The following is a 22,228-nucleotide window of genomic DNA, read 5'->3' as shown; positions in this document are numbered from 1 at the left end:
CAGAGGCCCCACCCCGAGCCTCTGAGGTTGTAGAGAGCATGCAGCTTGGCAGCGGTGTTCTTCCCCAGCTCCCCCAGGTGACTCTGCTCCAGGGACCCACGGCTTCGGTGCAGCTCCCTCCTCTTTACAGCAGAGAGGCTGAAGCCCAGGGGGGTGATTTGTCCAAGGAATGGAAACCAAGTCCCCTGCCTCCAGCCCACAGTGGCCTCTGCTAATAAAAAGTCTGGGGCAGTTAGAGACACCCCAGAAGGCAGCCTTCCATGGTGATGATGTGGGAGCCATTGGGGGGGAACTGGGCTGAGGTTCTGGCCAGCCCATGGGAGCAGTAATCTTGGCCCCTACGTGGGTGGGTGAGGCTCACATCCCCTTGGGAGGCATACAGGAACACCCTCGCACCCTCACCCCTCCCTAGATGGCTCTTGCCAGAGAGCCACAGGGAGCGGGGGTAACAGCCACTTATAGCCTGTGTGACCTACGGAGGTTGCCAGATAAAATGCAGGCTGAATCATTGTTTTAGCGTAAGTATATCCCATGCGTACTATTGTTTATCTGAAACACAAATTGAAATGTGCATCCTGAATTCTCATTTGTTAAATCTGGCAAACCTAGACCCACGCGCAAGTCATCGCACCTCTCTGAGCCTCAGTTGTTCGTCTTTGGAAATGAACCAAAATACCACCCTGTAAGGATCTCATGTCGATTACGTGAGATGATGTTAAATGCCTGGCACGAGGGAAGTAAATGTGTGAAGCTGGCAGATCTCGCCCTCGGAGTCCCCATACTCAACACGTTCATCTCCTCTGTACTCCTCCCCACCCCTTTCAGGGTTGCTGTTTCAGACCCCAATCTGCAGGACGGATGCCAATGGCGCACTCTCAGGAAGGTAACCCAATGTGGTAGAAATAACTATTCCAGGCCAGGCGCGATGGCTCACGCCTGTAATTCCAGCTCTTTGGGAGGCCAAGGCGGGCGGATCAAGAGATCAAGAGATGGAGACCATCCTGGCCAACGTGGTGAAACCCTGTCCCTACTGAAAAAAACAAAAATTAGCCTGGCATGGTGGTGCGCACCTGTAGTCCCAGCTACTCGGGAGGCTGAGGTAAAAGAATTGCTTAAACCTGGGAGGCAGAGCTTGCAATGAGCTGAGATCGTGCCACTGCACTCCAGTCTGGTGACAGAGCAAGACTTCATCTAAAAAAAAAAAAAATAGCCAGGTGTCGTGGTGTAAGCCTGTAATCCCAGCTGCTTGGGAGGCTGAAGCACCAGAATCACTTGATCCCAGAAGGCAGAGGTTGCAGTGAGCCGAGACCACGCCACTGCACTCTAGCCTGGGCCACAGAGAGAGACTCCGTGCCCAAAAATAAATAAATAAATAAATATTCAATTTACAGGCTGTGTGACCTTGTGTGAGTCACTTACCCTCTCTGAACCTCAGTTACCTCATCTGTAAAAGGGACTGTCACCATGCCACCTCCCCGGGGATTCTGATGATGAAGTGAGGTCGTGTATTAAGCACCCAGTAGGAAGTCCAGCATTCAGTAGGGCTCACAAGGAAGAGCCTATTAGCATCTTGCAAACATACCACGGTGAAGCATCAACCTCAAAACACCCCAGAGAGGACAAGGCTTACCCTGTGGAAAGAATGACTACAGGAGGAATTTCAGGTCCTGTGATGGGCAGATGAGGGAGATCATTTGCACTCCAGGCTCTCCCTGGCCACTCTCTTGTGACCCTCGTGCCTATGTGAGCTCCTTGGAAGCTAGCATCTCCCAGCAACCTGGACGTCAGGCCCAGCCCTCTCAAGGTGGAGGTAATACCTCCTTGTTGGCTCCCACAGCCCGATCTGTTTGTTTTCCAAACTCTTAGTCCTCTTAATCTTTTTACATCTTACCTGCCTGGTGGCTTCCGGCTATATTTGCCTGTGGGGAATGTCTCCAGAGCAGCTCCACCCAGTTCCCCTCCAGGCTGGGCTGCCTCCCTCACAGGCATTCAGGGTGCTGGCTTCCAGCTGGGGGGCTTTATTTCTTCCTATTTTTCTTCACTCTCCCCCCCCCCCCCAATAAATCTTTTTTGTCTTCTTCTTCTTTTTTTTTTTTTTTTTTCAAATTTTCCTTCATGCACCGGCCCTCTGAGTGCCAGGTGAGAGTAGGAGGAGGTAAAACATTGTGCTAAGCGCCTACTGTGTGCCAGAGACCAGCCGCACTACTGTCTGGAAGCCTGGCATAGTTTGAGGTCATCATTCCCAGTTTATAGGTGAGGTGCTAGAGCCCCAGGCACAGGAGGTTACTCGTGCAAGATCACACAGCCAAAGAGAGACAGACACTGAATTTGAACACACGCTGCCTCCATCTCCACAACAAATGATCTGTTGTTTACAATCCCCTAACGTTTCATAAAATAATCCCAAGAAGTGCTTTTATCTGCCAAGAAAAGTAAAGAATAAAGAGTGTGCACAGACAACACATGGCAGTTCTCTCACACAACAGCTCCCTCCCCAATTCCAAATGCCTCCCCCAACCACTTGCTAACAAAACCCTGATCTTATTGGGTGGTGGGGACAAAGAATGGAAGGATAGACCCCAAAAGGCCCAGAAGGAGGGTTTTGCAAGAAAGGCGAGACTAAGACAATCTCCATAATAAAGAACAGAGAGCAGGAGAGTCAGGGAGAAGGAGGAACAGTGGCTCTGGGCAGAGGGGCCGGGAGATTTTTTTTTTTTGCTGGAGACAGGAAGTTGAAGACAGAGGTCTGGAGGAGTGGATGGAAGAGAGCAAAGAGCACTGGTGTCAACTCTATGCCTCCTTCCTGGTGTTCAAATGTACAGCAGAGAATTGAGCGTATCTGTTCACAGGGCTGGGTGGGGCAGAGGACTTGCACCAGAATGTTCTTAGCAGCTTTATTCATCATAGCCCAAACTCTGTACCAACAGAAGGGACAAACAAAGTGTGATACTGCATATGCATACGATGGAATAGCACTCAGCAATACCACGCGAACTGACACACGTAACACAGATGCATCTCACCGGCATGCTCTTCAAAAGAAGCCAGACACAAAAGAGCACAGGCTGCATGATTCCATTGACATGAAGTTCAAGAACAGGCAGAAGGCACCAATGGTGAGGGAGAGCAGAACACCGGTTACTTTGCGGGTGGAGGGGAGCACTGTTGACTTGGAGGTTCACGGCCGCCTCGCTGGGGAGATGGATACTCTGCACTCTGATCCGAGTGGTGGCAGAGGGCCTGTGCGTGCAGGTGTAAGCCACTGAGCAGTGTGCTTGAGATGTGCACATTTTACTCTGTGCAAATTATGCCTCATTTTTTTAAAAAGAAATATACAAGCACCTTAGAGTCGCATTATATACACACTTGCCTATCTCCACTTCGCCTAATAGGACTCAGAGAGAGAATCACAATTTAAGTAAGGCAGGGGATATTGGTTTTTTTTTTTTTTTTTGAGACGGAGTTTCACTCTTGTCGCCCAAGCTGAAGTGCAATGGCCTGATCTTGGTTCACTGCAACCTCCACCTCCTGGGTTCAAGCAATTCTCCTGCCTCAGCCTCCCGAGTAGCAGGGATTACAGGCATGTGCCACTACGCCAACTAATTTTATACTTTTAGTAGAGACAGAGTTTATCCATGTTTGTCAGGCTGGTCTCAAACTCCTGGCCTCAGTTGATCCACCCTCCTCGACCTCCCAAAGTGCTGGGATTACAGGCGTGAGCCACTGCTCCCAGCCAGGGGATACTGTCTTCTAAGAGCCTATTTCTGGAGGGACCGTGGCTGGGAGAGTTCTGCTGTCCCCAAGTCTGCCTCAGCTCCTGTGAACCCCTCATGATCTAAACACCTCACCTCCAAGGGTGGCTCCAGTCTCCAAAGATTCAATTCCTTTGTGTGTGAGTGGTGGGGGAATTGGTTAACCTTAACCAACTGGTACTCAACTGAAGAAAAAGAAATCTGTTCTACTATTGGAGCCAAAACTGACAGCAAAAGACTATTGTGAAACAGTAATACAGTCTTTCACGTGGCGCTGTTTGAAGAATTTTTCCACCATTTACAATGGTGATACTCACCATTTACGATGTTTGCCTCGTATGCCGATTTTGCAACACAACCCTTGAATGGGATGTGACTGCCATAAAGAATTCAAGTCATTTAAAAATTATTTTTTGGTTATTTATTTGACCTTTGATCCCACTCTGAGACTGAACCTCATGGATCATAACTGTGCAAGCATGGCTAGGAATTTCCTCTCTTCCCCACATCTCCTGCCTCCCGTCTAGGAGTCTGGGCTCTGGAGAAATGGAAGAATATGCCCTTCCTCTCCGCCTGAAGGTGTCCCTGTTGTGACATGCACAGGGCCATTGCTGACCCTTTTATTTCTCACACTAATGATATGCGCATTAGTATCGATGTCTTTTATTTCTTGGGAAGTGTTTATACTCTTGCAACAGCCTGATAAGTAAAATCATCCAACACTTGGAAATAAGGCAAATAGATAACCGGTGTCCTTTCAAAGTCAAATGAGAGCTGTATCTAACAAACCCTGCTAAGGGTCATCTGACACTCTAGGGGAATGTCACTTGGCTTGACTTATTATTTACTATTGATTAGAGCCCAGATTCAGTAAAGATAGCTGTTAACTGGTAGAAAACTGATAAGTTGCAAATTATTTTTGTCTAGTAGAGATGCAAATGATTTCTTTTCAATAGAGAAGATAGCCCCAACATGATGATTTTATTGCCCTATAGAACACTAACCAGTTTTATATCTAATTTAGCAATCTTATGAATATTCCAGAATTCTTGTTGTTTTAACTGACTCTCTCTCTCTCTCCATATATAGGTATACATATATATTTTTTTCCATATCCATTGAACTAGCTTTGTCACCCAGCTGGTTCCTCCATTAACAACCTACAAGAGGACACTGACACATTCCCACACTGTATTTCTATAGGAACTGGGTATTCAATATTTTGAAAACTAGACTTTGAGAAGCTTTTCACAGTATCTGATTTTTCCTCTTGCCAACTCTTGCCCCTGTCTGTGTGACCCTGGGCAAGTCTTTTTTTGTCTCTGGTCCTTTGTGTCTTCAGAGTAAAATAGGGCATACAGGGCTGGCGTTTCTCCCTCGGGCATGTCATGTTTCTAACTCCTCTGGCAGGCAAGCAGGGCTGACGCAATGCAGTCAAAGAAGATGGATACTGGGCCGGGCGCGGTGGCTCACACCTGTAATCCTAGCACTTTGGGAGGCCGAGATGGGCAGATCACTTGAGGTCAGGGGTTTGAGACCAGCCTGGGCAACGTGGCAAAACCCCGTCCCTACTAAAAATACAAAAATTAGCCGGGCGTGGTGGTGCACACACGCCTGTAATCCCAACTACTTGGAAGGCTGAGGCAGGAGAATCTCTTGAACCCAGGAGGCAGAGGTTGCAGTGAGCTGAGATCGAGCCACTGCACTCCAGCCTGGGCAACAAAGTGAGACTCTGTCTCAAAAAAAAAGAAAAGAAGAAGAAGAAGAAGATGGATACTGGGCTGGGCGCGGTGGCTCACGCCTGTAATCCCAGCACTTTGGGAGGCCGAGATGGACAGATCACCTGAGGTCAGGAGTTTGAGACCAGCCTGGGCAACATGGCAAAACCCCGTCTCTACTAAAAATACAAAAATTAGCTGGGCATGGTGGTGCATGCATGCCTGTAATCCCAGCTACTTGGAAGGCTGAGGCAGGAGAATCTCTTGAACCCAGGAGGCAGAGGTTGCAGTGAGCTGAGATCGAGCCACTACACTCCCACCTGGGCAAAAAAATGAGACTCTGTCTCAAAAGAAGAAGAAGGAGGAGGAGGAGGAGACTGGAAGGGATGTTAGAGGCCATTTGGGGCAGCCTTCCCACCTCCCACCCACTCCCTCATCTTGGTAGATGGAGAAAGTGGGGTTCAGAAAGATGAGATAACTTGCCCAGGGTCACACTGTGAGTTAGGTATGGGCTGAGCAGATGAGATTCCAGCTCCACGAACTTTCTGAATCCAGGGAGCATGGGAGGGGCTGTCAGGGGGAGCTCTGGGCCCCCACCCTTCAAGCCAGTATCCCCATTTTTATCTGTTTGACATACATCAGATGCCACACAAGATTGCAAATGAAAAAGAAGTCCCCAAAGCTCAAAAACCCTGGCTCTAGACCATCCTTCATCTGCCCACTTCAACAGCCTTCCCTTATCTCCTCCCTCCTCCTCCTCTTTTCCTCCTCCTGCCTCTGGCAAAATTTTCAGAAAACAAACAAACAAACAAACAAAAACATGCTCATGAGAAGAAGCAGACAGATGTGGTCAGCCCAGGCCTGAACACATTGGTCTCCAGTCTGGGAGAGACAGAGCCTCTCTATCTAAAGAAAAGCATTCTCAGGGTCCAAGCTGACAATGATGCAGTGTGCCGTGCTGACAGGTAATGAGCACCCCATCAGTTAAGGTGAGTAAGGCTAGATGATCTGTTCAAACACTAGCAGCAATTGTCTCTAGATGGTAGAATTCACAGGCTTTTGTTGCTGGGTTTTTTTTTTGTTTTTTTTTTTTGAGATGGTGTTACAGTATCTTTGGGGTGTCATTTTCTGGCCGGAAACCTCTGTGGCTGGTGGCACCTTTGCCCAAGTTTTGCTCAGGCCCACTGGGCTTGTTTCACTCACTCCTCCTGGCAGGCAGCACTCAGCTCACATTACCAGCCTGGGTTCCACATCTGCCCAGGGCAAGTCAGGCATGGAACAGTGAAGGGTGTGTGAGTGAACATGGGGTCTGGCCACTGCACACAGTCAGACATGCCGGCTGCTGCAGCGGGGTGAGCAGCTCCAGGTGCCAGCATGGGCGCCAGCTCTCTGAGAGGCTGTGGCTAGACCAAGTACACCACAAGCAGCTTCCACAGCTGGCACCGGGGAACACGGTGGCACCCGGAAGCTTCGAGATGCCAGGAACCACAGGGCCCCGAAAAGGGAGTCACAGCTCCGGCTTGGGGAGCTCCCAGGTCTGGGTTCCCCGGAGGGCCGCAGCTCTTCTTTCCTTCCCTTCACCTGCATCATGGCAAGCAAGGGGCATGTTTCAGCCTTGTTTGTGTTACAGCTCTTTCAGCCCCACCATTTGATGGGTCCCAAGTTCTTATCCTGCAACCAGGAAGAATGAGGTATGCAGACAAGTGGGGAGTGAGCAAGACGAAGAGGAGCTTTACTGAGCGATAGAACAGCTCAGCCTCCTGCAGAGCCTCCCTCAGGGGGCAGCTCCTTTCCACAGCCAGGGTGTCCTGATGAGTGTTCAGCTCCTAGCAGAGAGGAGACCCTGGAATGGGAAGCTCCTCTCTGCAGACAGGTCATCCTGTCGACTTTCCAGCTCTCAGAAGAGGGAAGACCCTGGAATGGGAAGCTCCTTTCTGCAGGCAAGTTGTTCTGCCATCTCTGCAGCTCTCAGCAGAGAGGAGGCCCTGGAGCGGGTAGCTCCTCTCGGCAGCTGGTCATCCAATGTCTGCCCAGCTCTGGCTGAGCCTGAAGCTTTCATGAGCCTCAGAGAGGAGGAAGTGCATACTGATTGGTCCATGGGTGGCCATAGGCAAGCCCAGAAAATATACCATAAGTTCCCACTCTGGTGTGTGGGACTGGCAGCCTGGCCCCCAGCCTTGAGGCCCTCCCTGGCTTGAAGGTAGGGCCTCACCAGGGACCCATCCCCTTCCACCCAGGAGCCTGTCTGTCTCCTGCTGCTGTTCATGGTGCCCAGGCTGTTCATGCCAAGGGGCGTCTGCAGGCCAGTGCCGAGCTGCCCTCAGTTTCCCCTTGGCTTTCCTTCCATGCTAGTCAGTGCCCAAAGTCCAGAGGGGGCCAAGGCAGCAGGGGTCTAGTGTGTCAGCACTGCCCCAAGCATGCCCACACCCAGCCAGGCTGCGACAGCACCCAGGCTCAGCACCAACTTTGCTCTAAGATCAGAGTGGGCGCCAAGAGGAGGGAGAAGCCAGGCAGTGGGAGCAGACACTTCTGAGCCTGAAGGGTGGGGCGGGGGGCCTTCCCGGGCCCCCAAGAGTGCAGGGATGCCTGGGTCCTCAGCTGCAGTTTAGGCGGCTGCAGCTGCATGGGGGATGGCGGGGGCCCCCACCTGCTCCATGAAGCAGGAGGCCTGGGTCTTCAGCTGTGGTTTGGCAGCTGCAGTGGTGCCCAGGAGGGCGGGGTTCCCACTGTCCCCAGCTCCCACTGGCTACATGGAGCATGCAGCCCTGGCCGTGCCTCCCTGCTGCAGCCAATGTGATGACAGCGGCCATTCCAGACGGCCCGCCATTGCCATCTCTTTTTTTTTTTTTTTTTTTTTTTTGAGATGGGGTCTTGCTCTGTCTCCCAGGCAGGAGTGCAGTGGTAAGATCAAAGCTCACTGCAGCCTCAACCTCCTGGGCTCAAGCAATCCTCCCAGCTCAGCCTCCCAAATAGCTGGGACTACACAGGTACATGCTACCACACCTGGCTATTTTTTAAATTTTTAGTAGAGATGGAGTTTCACCATGTTGGCCAGGCTGGTCTCGAACTCCTGACCTCAAGTGATCCACCTGCCTTGACCTCCCAAAATGCTGGGATTACAGGCGTGAGCCAAAGCACCTAGACTTGCTGTTTTTTTAAATGTTGGCAAAAGCTAGTGACTAAGTGTTCACCATGTGCCAAGTGTTTTGTATGTGCAGGTCATTAAAATGTTATAATAATCAGATGATATAGGACCCCGTTCCCAATGTACAGATAAAACTGAGGGCTCAGGAGGTCAAGTAATTTCCCAAAGACATGCAACTAGGAAGCAGCAAGTCTAGAAACAGATTGCTGTGCTTCCTTCTCACCAATGCACTGTTCTTTCTTCTTTGTATTTTCCAAGCTTTTGGCAATGAATTGCATGTCACTTTCATAATCATGAAAAGTCCTACAAGGGACAGATTTTTTTAAAGATTCCTTCCGCTCTGGTGTTCTGTGCTTCTCTGGTTCTCAGAACCTCACCCTGCACGGCCTCCATCCCACATCCTCACAGGCACTGGCCTCACTGCCCCCACTCCCACGCCAGCTGTTGCTGGGGCAGGACGCCCAATGTCCCAGTCTTGCTGAAGTCTGCTCGAAATGTCCCTGGTGAGCTTCTGGCCCCTGGGGAAGTTGAGGGGGCAGGTCTGGAGAAGGGGAAGTAGGAAGGGATGTGAAACTTGGCCACAGCCTGGCGCCACTCCTGCTGGGCAGCCCACAGGGTCCCTGGGCGGAGGGCAGGAGCATCCAGTTGGAGTTGACAACAGGAGGCAGGTGAGGCCAGAGTCCCAGAGGGAGGGGGCTGCGGAGTTCTGGGACCCAGGGGAGCTGGCCCAGGAGGCTAGGCAGCTGAGGCAGGGAGGGAGGGAAATAACTGTGGCTGATTCTAGGACAGGGATGGGGGTGCAGCACTGATCCAGGACCCAGAATGGGTGAGTGGAGGGACCTTAACTCCTTGAGCCAGGGCTTGGGGGAGGGTGAGAGGCGATGAGTTAGACCTAACAACTGAAGGGTAAGACCAGGGTTCCTGGGTCCTGGCCCCATAACACATAAGAAACCAGGAAAAGCCTGGGGTGCTAGAGCTGGCAGTGGGACCCAGCAGAGGGGACTGTAGGGGCAGCCAGTCACCCATGCTCAGGTGGATGCTGAAAGGCGCTGAGCATGCGGAAGAGTGAGCAGGTGTCGCTTTGGGCGTTTGTGAATTCCTGTGTGTATGCAGAGCTCCACCATCTGGGTGAGCCAGTGTTAATTAAATAAGGAGCAGGCGCTCAATACATATTTGTTCAATGAAATCGATTACCTGTGGGAGTGTATGAATGTGTGTGTCTGTGCAAGTGAGGGACAGAGTCTATTTGGGTATCAGTTGTGTGTCAAGGGGGGTAAAGTGGATTTCTGAGTTTGCCTACTGTGTTTTGTAGGTGCATGGATGAGAGCTGTGTTTGTGTGAGTGTGTGATGATGTGGGTGTGCTCTGTTGCATGTGTGGATGTGTGTGAGTTTGTGGTTCTGTGTATATGCGTGGGGTCCTGGGGCTGGATTGAGAGTGGACATTGAGAGCCCTAGAGGGTGCATGTGCACTGGGGGAGGACTGTGCATAAATCATTGTGTGCATGGGACTCAAGGGTGGGAGCTGGGTGTGAGTGTGATGTCCAACCTGCCCAGGCCCTCCCGTGTCTCCACAGAGGCATCATGGAGGGTCCCCGGGGATGGCTGGTGGTCTGTGTGCTGGCCATATCGCTGGCCTCTATGGTGACCGAGGACTTGTGCCGAGCACCAGACGGGAAGAAAGGGGAGGCAGGAAGACCTGGCAGACCGGGGCGGCCAGGCCTCAAGGGGGAGCAAGGGGAGCCGGGTAAGCACCCTTCCTCGGGACCCAGCCCCTTGGACCTTGGCCTGACTTGGCCTCCAGGGCGAAGGCTTGGGATGGCACTGAGAATCAGGAGTCCGTCTGCCCCCAGTGCCTCATGAATCCTCTAGTTTGTACTTGGCCACAGGGGCTAAGGGAGGCCTAGCCTTCCCGGGCCATGTCCTCAGGCCTCTCCACTCCCCATTCACTGCCTGGGCCCTCTTTCTTCGGCTTCACCTTCCCCCTCTGGAGAATGACTTGCTTTGACCAGTGAAAGTGAAAGTTCTGGCAGCAATGCTGAGTCCTTGTTCATGGTTCTCTTGCCAGAAAAACGAGGACTCAGAGTTTAGACTCAGGAGCCACTGCCTTGCTGTGTGACCTCAAGCAAGTTATTGGCCCTCTCTGAGCCTAAGTGGGCTCATCTGTAAAATGGAAAAATAACTCTACCTGGCACATAGAGAGGGATCAAATAACTGCATCTGTCCCTTCACTTCCTTCCAGCACCCCCAACACTGTCCCTACTTCCCCCTCCCCAGCCCCTTCAGGCTTCAGAGACTCACATTCTAGAAGAAAGGCCAGGGGTAATGGAAAAGGGAAGAGGTCCTGACTAAAGTAGAAAGGGAGTCTCATGGAATCACCCTGGGCCTCCTAGTCCAAAGCAGACCAGAAGGATCACATAGACATTTGCAATAATTTGCATCCGGGCATCCTACATGTGGTACCTGAACCTGAAGCCAAGTCAAGGTCAGTGCCCCAGAGGGGTATGAAGTCCTCAGCCTTGGGCAGGAACACAGCAAAGCAGCCAGAGTTCCATGCATTTCCCAGAACCTGACACTTTCCCAAGTGCCTGTTGACACTTCTCTCCACTTTACAGATGAAGTGGAGGCTCAGAGAGGTTGAGACACTTGCCCAAAGTCACACAGCCAATCAGAATCGATGTCCTGAAGGCCCAGGTGCTTCATTGCCCTTTATCCCATAGACTCAGGGGGTCCAGCTCTCTCCCTGAGGACCAGTAGGCATTGGACTCTCACTCCCAATCTGGCATTTCTCCCCACAGGGGCCCCTGGCATCCGGACGGGCATCCAAGGCCTTAAAGGAGACCAGGGGGAACCTGGGCCCTCTGGAAACCCCGGCAAGGTGGGCTACCCAGGGCCCAGCGGCCCCCTCGGGGCCCGTGGCATCCCGGGAATTAAAGGCACCAAGGGCAGCCCAGGAAACATCAAGGACCAGCCGAGGCCAGCCTTCTCCGCCATTCGGCGGAACCCCCCAATGGGGGGCAACGTGGTCATCTTCGACACGGTCATCACCAACCAGGAAGAACCGTACCAGAACCACTCCGGCCGATTCGTCTGCACTGTACCCGGCTACTACTACTTCACCTTCCAGGTGCTGTCCCAGTGGGAAATCTGCCTGTCCATCGTCTCCTCCTCAAGGGGCCAGGTCCGACGCTCCCTGGGCTTCTGTGACACCACCAACAAGGGGCTCTTCCAGGTGGTGTCAGGGGGCATGGTGCTTCAGCTGCAGCGGGGTGACCAGGTCTGGGTTGAAAAAGACCCCAAAAAGGGTCACATTTACCAGGGCTCTGAGGCCGACAGCGTCTTCAGCGGCTTCCTCATCTTCCCATCTGCCTGAGCCAGGGAAGGACCCCCTCCCCCACCCACCTCTCTGGCTTCCATGCTCCGCCTGTAAAATGGGGGCGCTATTGCTTCAGCTGCTGAAGGGAGGGGGCTGGCTCTGAGAGCCCCAGGACTGGCTGCCCCGTGACACATGCTCTAAGAAGCTCGTTTCTTAGACCTCTTCCTGGAATAAACATCTGTGTCTGTGTCTGCTGAACATGAGCTTCAGTTGCTACTCGGGGCATTGAGAGGGAGGCCTAAGAATAATAACAATCCAGTGCTTAAGAGTCAGGCCCGTCCTTAGTATGTTTTTTTGTTTTTTGTTTTTTAAGATGGAGTTTCGCTCTTGTCACCCAGGCTGGAGTGCAATGGAGTGATCTTCGGTCACTGCAACCTCCGCCTCCCAGGTTCAAGCAACTCTCCTGCCTCAGTCTCCCAAGTAGCTGGGATTATAGGTACCTGCCACCATGCCCCGTGAATTTTTTGTATTTTTAGTAGAGAAGGGGTTTCACCATGTTGGCCAGGCTGGTCTCGAACTCCTGACCTCAAGTGATCCTCCAGCCTTGGCCTCCCAAAGTGCTCGGATTAGAGGCGTGTGCCACCACGCCCAGCCCATTCTTAGTATTTCACATGATGTGTTTAGCATGTCCTAGCAGCCTCATCTACCCAGTTTCGAATCCTGATGCCACCACTTATTAGCTGTCTAATCATGTGCGTGTTAACCGAGCTCTGAGATCTCAGTTTCCTCATCTGTAAAGTGGGACTGATGATCCCAAAGGGTCATTGGGAAGATTAAATGACTTAATATATGAAAATTGTAGAGCAGTGCTCAGTTTATAACAAGGGCTATGGAAGTTTTTGCTATTATTTTATTTAATCTTTATGACCAAGCTCTGGGTATGGTATGATGGCCCTACATTACAGATGATGAAACTGAAGCTGCAAGGAGTAGGCATCAATCAGCAAATCAGCATCTAAGGGGAGGATCTGGGGGCCAGTCACAGTGGCTCACGCCTGTAATCCCAACACTTTGGGAGGCCAAGGCGGGCAGATCAGTTGAGGTCAGGAGTTCGAGACCAGCCTGGCCAACATATAGTGAAACCCTGTCTCTACTAAAAATACAAAAATTAGCTAGGCGTGGTGGCGCACACCTGTAGTCCCAGCTACTTGGGAAGCTGAGGCAGGAGAATCGCTTGAATCAGGGAGGCAGAGGTTACAGTCAGCTGAGATCGCGCCACTGCACTCCAGCCTGGGTGACAGAGCGAGACTCCATCTCTAAAAAAAAAAAAAAAATTGGGGGGTGGGGAGGCAGGAAGGAGCTGAGATTTGAACCCAAGTCTTACTGATGCCCAAGCCTGTGTTTAACCACTACCCTCACCAGCCTCCCTGGCTTCTGTGAAGCACATGACACATCACACAGGTGCTTTTCCAACCCTGTATTGGGAAGGCAGGGGCAGGAATCAGAGAGGGGAAGCAATTGGCCCAAGGGCACTCCACAGTCCTTCCTGAAGCTAGGTTTCCTGAGTCCAGCCCTGGGCTTCCACCTGGCAGGTGTGGAGACCAGGGCTGCTGCCTCTGCTGCCTGCTGGACATTCCGCCCAGGCTGGGGGCTGGGAGAGTCTTGAATGCTCACAGTGCATTCCAGGGCCCTACTTGTCTGTCTGGAAGCTACTACAAAGCAGCAAACCCCACCCTGTCCCTCGAATGCAGGAGAAATAAGGAGGCCAGGAGTTCAGATCTGAAAATGTCCAATGCACCATGCAGTTTCTCAAAGGAAGCTGGGTTTAGCTTTGTGCTGCACACACACACACACGCACACACCAGTTATGCCTTCACACCCACAGACACACTCAGGGAGGCACAAGCCATCATACCACACAGCCCCTGCCTCAGACATACAAGTAACATCCATGAACCATCGCATATTCTCTCTCTCTTACACATGTGTCCCAGACACACTCCTTTCACCCAGGGACACACATCCTCCTCACTCCAGCATGCATGAGCCTCAGAATGCCTGTGTTCTCTCCCACACGGACCCCCCCCCCCCCCCGCCAACACATACACTCAAACTCCCACAGGGCCATCCTCAGAAACACGGGCTGTCCCTCCCATCCACCGCCAGATGCACAAATGGCCTCATGGTCCTCAAGTGCACAACCTGAATACCCACCTCTAAAGTACAAGACCCCCTCCTGGGACTGCCCCTGCCCTGCCAACAGGCTTTGGGGGTCGGGAAGAAGTGAGGGGGGCCCAGGGAGAGGATGAACCCTCCACAGCCTCAGGGTAGCCCTCAGCTCCCTTCCAGAGTCAGCTCAGCCCTGTTCTCCCCCCGCCTCGCCCACCCAGAACACACACTGTTTCACAGGCACCGGGAAAAGAGACAGGTCTTCGGGAACCTAACGTGCTGGGCATTCCACGGCCATTGATGTATTTAATCCCAGCAAAATCGATGTGGACACTGAGGCTCAGAGAAAGCAGACATCCACCCAAGGACACACAGCCAGAAAGGGGAAAGGCCCTGGGGCTGAACCAGGGGTGCCTGACCCCACAGGGTTAGGGCACGCAAAGAAAATGCCAGGGGTGGAGGCTCCATCAGCGGCAGTAGAGGCCAAGCTAGAGAAATGGGGTGTGCAGTGAGTGCCCGGCCACCCCCTTACCCTAAATCCTACCCATACCCCACCATCCACCCACTACCCCGATGCAAAATCTCTGGCCCCTCCGGGAGGGGAATGAACTGGAGCTGCCCGGAGCGGGGCCAAGTGGGCGGGGCACGGGAGGGTTGAGCGTGGGCCAAGGCTGCCACCTGCTGGACAAGCCGAACCCAGGCGCAGAGGAGGTGAAGAGGGAGGAGAGGAGCCCAGAGCCGTTAGGCTGGGTGGCCCCCAGCCCCATAATGCAGTATCCATCATTTCTTCTCGTCCCAGGCTTCCACCCACCAGGGACTCCTAGGGCCAAGTGGGTTCATGCCCCTTAACTCACCCCACACTCTCTGCAGTCCCATGGCACGTGGTGGAGACACAGAAGGGGAGACTGAGACCCTAAGGGTTCCTCAGTGAGGCAGGGGAAGCGCTCTGAACACCTGCCCATGCCTGGCATGGGACACCTGCCCATACCTGGCATGGGACAAGGCATCACACGTGTGTTGTGCACTGAATCCCAGCCACTGGCCTGGAGCTGTAAGAAGCCTCCATGTTACAGAGGGGGAACCAATGGACACAGGTGGCAGGTGTGGGGTCGAGGCTGGAGCCCTGCTACTGCCTGACAGCCCCTTCATCCCTAGAATCTCATGTGAGGAGAAGAGGGAGGGGGGAAGGCCTCTCAGCTCTGCCAGCCTACTCCTGATGGGGAGCCCCTCACCAGCCATGGTGGGCTCCAAGCCCAGAGGCAGGGCACCCCCAGGATGCAGGCAAGGAGGGTGGTGTTGGCAGGGAAGATGGAACCGTCAGGGAAGACCAGGTGCCCCAACGAAGGAAGAGGCACCAATACTGAAAGCCAAGGCCACCCCAGTAGACAGAAGGGAGGCCAGAGGGACCAGTGATTTGCTGAAGGCATCTGGTCCATGCAGTGACAGGGCTGGAAGGAGAAGCCAGGGCCCTGGCTCTGTAGCCAGGGCAGCCCGTGCACCACAACACTGCCTGCCGCCAAAGCGGGTCCATCCTGGGGGTCCACCTCCAAGTGTGGCCACTGGGATGGGGCACATGGAAGTTCTAGAACAAGGCTTGCAACTTGACAAGTGCATGTGAGGCTTGTTTCTGGGGGCAGCTGAGCAGAGGGGTCAGAGCAAGGCTTTGGGCCCCAAGAGACCACTCAGTGTGTGACTTTGGGCAACGGTGTACATCCTCCTGAGCCTGTTTCCTTATCTGTAAAGGGGGATAATAACTTCCTCCTAGGGATTCTGGGAAAACTGAGTCTCAGGCAAAGCAAATGCTAACATTGGTCATTAGATGGGATGAACCTGACTCTGGGGGACGTCTGTGCCCTGGGGGCTTGTGTTTATACACACACACACACACACACGCCCTCAGCCAGATGCTGGGGCAGGGGACAGTTCCTCATTTTGGACACTGAATGCCGGTAGGGGGGTGTGGATGGGGTATTGCTGTGGTCAGTCTGGCTCAGCACCCAAAAGAAAGTGTCAAGTCAGGGAAAATTCTGGGAAAGGGGATGTGGGATTGGGGGAGGGCACGAGAAGGGGAGGGGGCCCAGCCCTGCTTTGGGCAATCCTTGCTCTGACCACTCGGACACCGTGTCCTCTTGCCTGGGAGAGGGGAAGCAGATCTGAGGACATCTCTGTGCCAGGCCAGAAACCGCCCACCCGCAGGTGAGGCCCGGACCCCTGCCCAGGTATGGGCACATGGCCGTTTCCTCCACCTTCCGCCACCTTCCTGAAATGTGGTGCCAGGGGCAGCTTGGTGTGTGAGGGGAAGGAGGGTTCCCACTCCTGATGGGCCCCGGGGCCTGGGCTGAAGAAAAGGCCCCACCATCCATCCATGGTGAGGCTCCTGGGGGAGGCAGGAAGGCGAGCTCCCGAGGGCTGAGGAGGACGGGCCCCGGGGAATGAGAGGGTTGGGGGCAGGTGAGGGGCTGGCGGGGACAGCTCAGCTCTCTCCCTCCCAGTTCCTTCTCCGGGATGGACATGGGGCCCAGCTCCCTGCCCCACCTTGGGCTGAAGCTGCTGCTGCTCCTGCTGCTGCTGCCCCTCAGGGGCCAAGCCAACACAGGCTGCTACGGGATCCCAGGGATGCCCGGCCTGCCCGGGGCACCAGGGAAGGATGGGTACGACGGACTGCCGGGGCCCAAGGGGGAGCCAGGTGAGTCTGCTGGCCTGGTTTGGGGGTTTGGGTCTGGGGCAGGGATCAGAGTGTCTGTCTGGGGCTGACCAAGGGGGCGGGGGACAGCAGGAAGTGCTTGCCTTGCTGCCACGCCTGCCCCAGGGCAGAGTCGGACTCTCACGGTGTGTCTGGCTCCTCTATCCTCAGAGCCCAGGCTTCAGGCCACCCCAGAGGTGACCTTGGGCCTGGCGCACTTCCGTCCTCCCCCTCCTCCTTACCCAATTATAGGGAGGGAATAAGAGCGCCTGCCCCCAAAGGTGTCCAGGAGGCTCACAGGAGACAGTGCAGGGAAAGTCTTCTTGCCCTGCAACATGGGCACCTGGGGAAGCTGGGGCCCACACAGTGAATATATCCAATGCACGACTGCCAGGGTTCAAATCCCAGCCCCTACTGATTCCCTCTATGTGAACCCGCACAAGTTACTTAACCTCGCAGTGCCTCAGTTTCCTCATTGTAAAACGAGGAGATGGTAGCAGCTGCTTCACAGGGTTGCTGTGAGGATTAAGTTAACTTAAATATAAAACAGCCCTGAGCACCTGGGAGGTCTATGCAGGTGTAGGCTATTTTATCATTGGTTTTATCAGATATCCATGCTCACCTCCCTCCTTAGGATTCTGGATAGTTGGAGGGGTGGGGAGTAGGAGGTCAGGATCGCAGCCAGAGAAACTTCTGTTGGAGGTCCACAGGCAATCCTTGGCATAAGAGAAGGGGGCTGAGGCTATGAATGGGTGACTGGGGCTGGAACTGGAGCCCTGGGGGGTATGAGTGCCTTGTCTGTGAGTGAGCTGGGCACGTCTCAGATGCTGGGCATGCCTGGAGCCGGCCTGGGGTGACACTGAGCGGAGGTGATGGGGTGACAGAGGCGGTGGAAAGGAGGGAGGCCAGTTGAGAGGAACGTCCTCAGGAGTGGTCCCACCATCATCTTCCCTCCTGGATAGAGGGAATGGCACCAACATTCCAGAAGGAATTCTCCAATTTAGGGTGAGCTTAGGGTGAGCTCAAAGCTCAATGAGGCCTCCAGGTCTGCCATTTTCCAGGAGCTTGTACTTCACAGCTGCCTCTGACCACCTCCCTGCCCAGGGTAGCTGATGGCCACCCGTGATTGAGCCCCCAAGTCCCAGGTGTGGTCTCAGTTTTAGGAAATGATAAAACCGAGGCCACAATCCCTTGAAGAAGTGATTGACCCTCATTTTGCAAATGTCAAAGCTGGGGTTCAGAGAGATTGAGCAACTTGTCCAAAGTCACACAGTGGGATCCTGTCCAACTCCCAAGTCCACATTCTCCACCACTGCCCTCAGCTGCCTCTCAAGTCCCCTCTGTATTGCTGTTTCCTGGCCCCCTCTCAATTGGTGGTTTGAGGACATCACGAAGGATGAGACGCTGCTCTGCTCAGCATCACTGGCAGCCATCACGAGGACCAGACACTCCAGAGCACGCTTCCTATGGTGTGCCTGGCACTGTGCCTGTCCCACTCCACCCTTTCAGGGACTCCCTCTTCTATTATGACCATATCTCAACTGAGCAAATACAGGCTCAGGGAGGGAGGTCGCCCACCCAGGGTCACAGATGTGAAGGCCAGGTCTGCTGGGTCCCGACCCCACACTCCTAATGCTGAGGCCTAAGAGGTTCATAAGCCATAGAGGATCTGTCGTAAATGGGTCTGCACAGTCACCCAGCCTGACGGAAGTCAGAGGAGGAAAGGAAACATGAGGGCTGATGGGAGCGGTCAAGGACGGCTTCTTGGAAGAGGAAACTGGAGTCAGCCCTTAAAAGATGAGTATGATTTAGATAAGGGGAGAAGAATCTCACAGAGGCTCAGATCATCAGGGCTGGAACAGAGTGAGACACTGGGATTCTCCAGACTTGAGTTAGAGACCTGACTCCACCTCAAACTGGCTGCACGGCCTTGGGCAAGTCTCTAACTCGGCTTCCTCATCGGTAACATGAGGGAAGTTGAACCAGGCCAGCTGTCATGGGGCTGACGTGGGCTGACTGGGGCTGGGGTGAGCTGGAGAGAGCAGGCCCTGCAGTGGGGCGGCTTCTATTCGGCTCCTTCCAGTGGTTCCCATGTGCTAACCTGGGGAATCCATCTCAGGAGCAGATACAGGTTTTGTGGGACTCTGAAGCTTGTAAAATGTTGAGGGTCTTCTTTATGAAAAATAATACAAACTGACAGATACGCTTGATTGCAGAGGTGAGAGTGGTTACAAAAATTTACACATGTAACAAAATTATATTGGAACCACACACACAGTGTATATAAAACTGGTGAAGTCTACATAAGCTTTGTGAATTCTAGGAATGTCAGCTTCCTGGTTTTGACATTATACTTTAGTCATACAAGCTGTGTCACTGGGGAAAACTGGGTGAAGAGTCCCTGTTCTTTTGTTTCTTCAACTTTCTTTGACTCTATATTTCAAAATAAAAAAGTTGAAAAAAATCAGAAATACAAAATTAGGCAAAAGGTCTTGAAGGGGCTGATGCAAGTGGACAGAACCTGAAACTTAAGCTGCCTCTGACCAACCTTCTGATTTTTGTCAAGAAGGTCTGAGAATTTCAAATTTTAAGTAAGTTCTGAATTTGTTCATGTTGGGCTCCAATTAAAAATTTTAAAAAACATTGTGCAGGCCAAACAAGATACTTGTGGCCACATGCCATCTGTCCGTGGGCTGACAGTCATGGCATCTGCGATCCCGCCCAGCTCTGAGCTCCCTACTTGCTTCATCACAAATGTGGAAACTGAGGCCAAGAGACAGGGAAGTGCCTTAGACAAGGTCAGAGGGCAGGTCGGTGGAGAAGCAGGACTTGAACCAGACTCTCTCTTTCCCCTCCAGCCAAAGCCTAACTCCCTGCACCCTGCTCTTAGGGAGATAGCCCATCTATGAGAAGGAGATTCTAGAGACCAAATGCCAGCGCTGTGTTCCCTGGAAGACACCCTCAGGGTCCCTCCTCCCTGTCCCCCACCCTATCACTTTCTCTCTGCCTTCTCCATCTCCAGGAATCCCAGCCATTCCCGGGATCCGAGGACCCAAAGGGCAGAAGGGAGAACCCGGCTTACCCGGCCATCCTGGGAAAAATGGCCCCATGGGACCCCCTGGGATGCCAGGGGTGCCCGGCCCCATGGGCATCCCTGGAGAGCCAGGTGAGGAGGGCAGATACAAGCAGAAATTCCAGTCAGTGTTCACGGTCGCTCGGCAGACCCACCAGCCCCCTGCACCCAACAGCCTGATCAGATTCAACGCGGTCCTCACCAACCCGCAGGGAGATTATGACACGAGCACTGGCAAGTTCACCTGCAAAGTCCCCGGCCTCTACTACTTTGTCTACCACGCGTCGCATACAGCCAACCTGTGCGTGCTGCTGTACCGCAGCGGCGTCAAAGTGGTCACCTTCTGTGGCCACACGTCCAAAACCAATCAGGTCAACTCGGGCGGTGTGCTGCTGAGGTTGCAGGTGGGCGAGGAGGTGTGGCTGGCTGTCAATGACTACTACGAGATGGTGGGCATCCAGGGCTCCGACAGCGTCTTCTCTGGCTTCCTGCTCTTCCCCGACTAGGGCGGGCAGATGCGCTCGAGCCCCACGGGCCTTCCACCTCCCTCAGCTTCCTGCATGGACCCACCTTACCGGCCAGTCTGCATCCTTGCCAAGACCATTCTCCCCACCAGATGGACTTCTCCTCCATGGAGCCCACCCTGACACACCCCCACTGCACCCCCTCCCCATGGGTTCTCTCCTTCCTCTGAACTTCTTTAGGAGTCACTGCTTGTGTGGTTCCTGGGACACTTAACCAATGCCTTCTGGTACTGCCATTCTTTTTTTTTTTTTCAAGTATTGGAAGGGGTGGGGAGATATATAAATAAATCATGAAATCAATACATATGCCTGGCTCAGATTCCTCATTGCTGATTCCTTGAATTTCGGATCTTCAACTTTGCATCAGCCATAGCTGGGCTCTGGACTCAAGGCATCTGGTTGGTGCTCAGGAAAGCTTGGCTGCCAGTGTTGGGACACTCAGCACCATTTGGCCTGGTGGGAGAGAGATGTTCTAAGTGTGGTTACATGCTGCCAGAGGTCCCCAAGGGATCATCTGCTGTCACTTTTTTGGGGGAGAGGCACTGCCATCATTAAAGGTATCCAAGCCCACAGGTAAATGGGAGTCAGTTTGACTTCCTGGGCCTGTGCTGAACTTCAGGAGCATTTACCATGGGAGGAAATTGGGCTTGGATTAGCCCAGAACAGACAAAGGCAAGATGTGCAATGAATTTGTGCTGAATGAATAAGAAATTGGTGTGAATGAATTATTACATAAGTGGGTAAGTGAATAACTAAAAGCAGAGTAAATGAATGAATGAATAAAAATCATAATAACTAACATTTATTGAGCACTTAGTATATGCCAGCCATTACACTAAGCATGTTACACATATTAACTCATTTAATATTCATTATCACAGAAGCAACGATGGCTCATGTCATTCCGTGTTTAACACCAGTCTCCCCTCGTAGAAGGGAGGCCCCATGGGGGCAGGGACCATGGCTGATTTGCTAAGAGCTCTCTTTTCTGTGCCTAGATGCTCTGAGATGGGCATGAGGGGGAGACAGAGAGAGAAAATTGGCCTCCCAGATGTCTGACTTGCCCCAAATAACAGACTCTGGGACTCCCAGGAGATCTGAAACCACTGCTGCCCACCGGCCATCAAGTTTTGACTGTGAGGTTGTTGGTGGTTGGATCCAGCCACCATGGTCCTTCTTGGAGGATGATGGAAGCCCACAATTTGATGTTGCAGGTACAAAAAGATAAAAAGTCTAACTCTCCTATGCAGACTCCAGGTCCAATTCTCAGCACCCAGTCAGACTCGAGGCTCACTCTAGCCTGGGAGAACCTGGCCTGTCCTGGCTGTGATCACAGCTTGGTTCCACAAAGCCCCACGGAGTCATGGAAGCACCAGCCATCTGAGGTGTGGGCTGTTAAGAGCAGTGGCTCAAGCTGAGTTCTACAACCACCTCCATTCACTTTGGCTCCTCTGTTTGGGAAAGGGGCTGTGTCACACCTCCCTGCTTTTGCCCATGCAGTCCCTCCCACTCATGCAAATCATCCATCCACCTGGATGATATTCATTCACTCAACTGTCAGGAGTCAACATAAACATCACCTCTTCCATGAAGCCTTCTCTGATTTACCCCTTGGGTCCCCACAGTGCCCTCCACAAATTTGGGCACAAATTCATGACTCCTTAGAGCCCAGGTTCCCAAATCAGGTGGTGAATAAAATTAACCTAAAGACTTATTTAAAACAAACTAAAACAACCAAAACCAGATTTCTCAACTCCAGGCTGTTTTATAAAGGTCTGGAGAAGCCCAGGCTGTAAATGAGTTGGCGGTTTGCAGGGGAATCTGATGCACACAGCCCACCAACTAGCTTT

At 52.9% G+C, this 22,228-nt stretch overlaps 2 protein-coding genes and 1 non-coding gene across 7 annotated transcripts; 2 read left to right on the top strand and 1 right to left on the bottom strand.

Moving 5' to 3' along the window:
- Positions 1–5,867: 5,867 nt before the first annotated feature.
- On the bottom strand, positions 5,868–5,976 carry MIR6127 (microRNA mir-6127). The gene has a single exon (NR_106658.1). It is a non-coding gene; the product is annotated as a microRNA mir-6127 (primary transcript).
- Positions 5,977–9,095: 3,119 nt separating this feature from the next.
- Positions 9,096–12,187, top strand: C1QA (complement C1q A chain). Of its 3 annotated transcripts, none has more exons than XM_054680388.1 (3): positions 9,096–9,118; positions 10,191–10,360; positions 11,412–12,187. In XM_054680388.1, exons 2-3 carry the CDS (start codon positions 10,198–10,200, stop codon positions 11,984–11,986), a joined length of 738 nt encoding a protein of 245 aa, XP_054536363.1. In that variant the 5' UTR covers positions 9,096–9,118; positions 10,191–10,197; the 3' UTR covers positions 11,987–12,187. The 3 variants fall into 3 exon arrangements, with proteins under 3 accessions (XP_054536363.1, XP_054536361.1, XP_054536365.1); XM_054680386.1 differs by lacking the exon at positions 9,096–9,118 and adding an exon at positions 9,201–9,283; XM_054680390.1 differs by lacking the exon at positions 9,096–9,118 and adding an exon at positions 9,209–9,283 and having other exon boundaries at positions 10,171–10,360.
- A 4,012-nt stretch (positions 12,188–16,199) lies between these two features.
- On the top strand, positions 16,200–20,682 carry C1QC (complement C1q C chain). Of its 3 annotated transcripts, none has more exons than XM_001166821.7 (3): positions 16,200–16,294; positions 16,591–16,784; positions 19,804–20,682. In XM_001166821.7, exons 2-3 carry the CDS (start codon positions 16,604–16,606, stop codon positions 20,358–20,360), a joined length of 738 nt encoding a protein of 245 aa, XP_001166821.3. In that variant the 5' UTR covers positions 16,200–16,294; positions 16,591–16,603; the 3' UTR covers positions 20,361–20,682. The 3 variants fall into 3 exon arrangements, with proteins under 3 accessions (XP_001166821.3, XP_054536372.1, XP_054536388.1); XM_054680397.2 differs by having other exon boundaries at positions 16,214–16,317; XM_054680413.2 differs by lacking the exon at positions 16,591–16,784 and having other exon boundaries at positions 16,214–16,294.
- The last annotated feature ends 1,546 nt before the right edge of the window (positions 20,683–22,228 follow it).

Source organism: Pan troglodytes, chromosome 1, assembly GCF_028858775.2.
Source record: "Pan troglodytes isolate AG18354 chromosome 1, NHGRI_mPanTro3-v2.0_pri, whole genome shotgun sequence".
In the NCBI taxonomy this organism is placed as follows: Eukaryota; Metazoa; Chordata; class Mammalia; order Primates; family Hominidae; genus Pan; species Pan troglodytes.
This window is presented reverse-complemented; position numbering and strand designations above follow the sequence as displayed.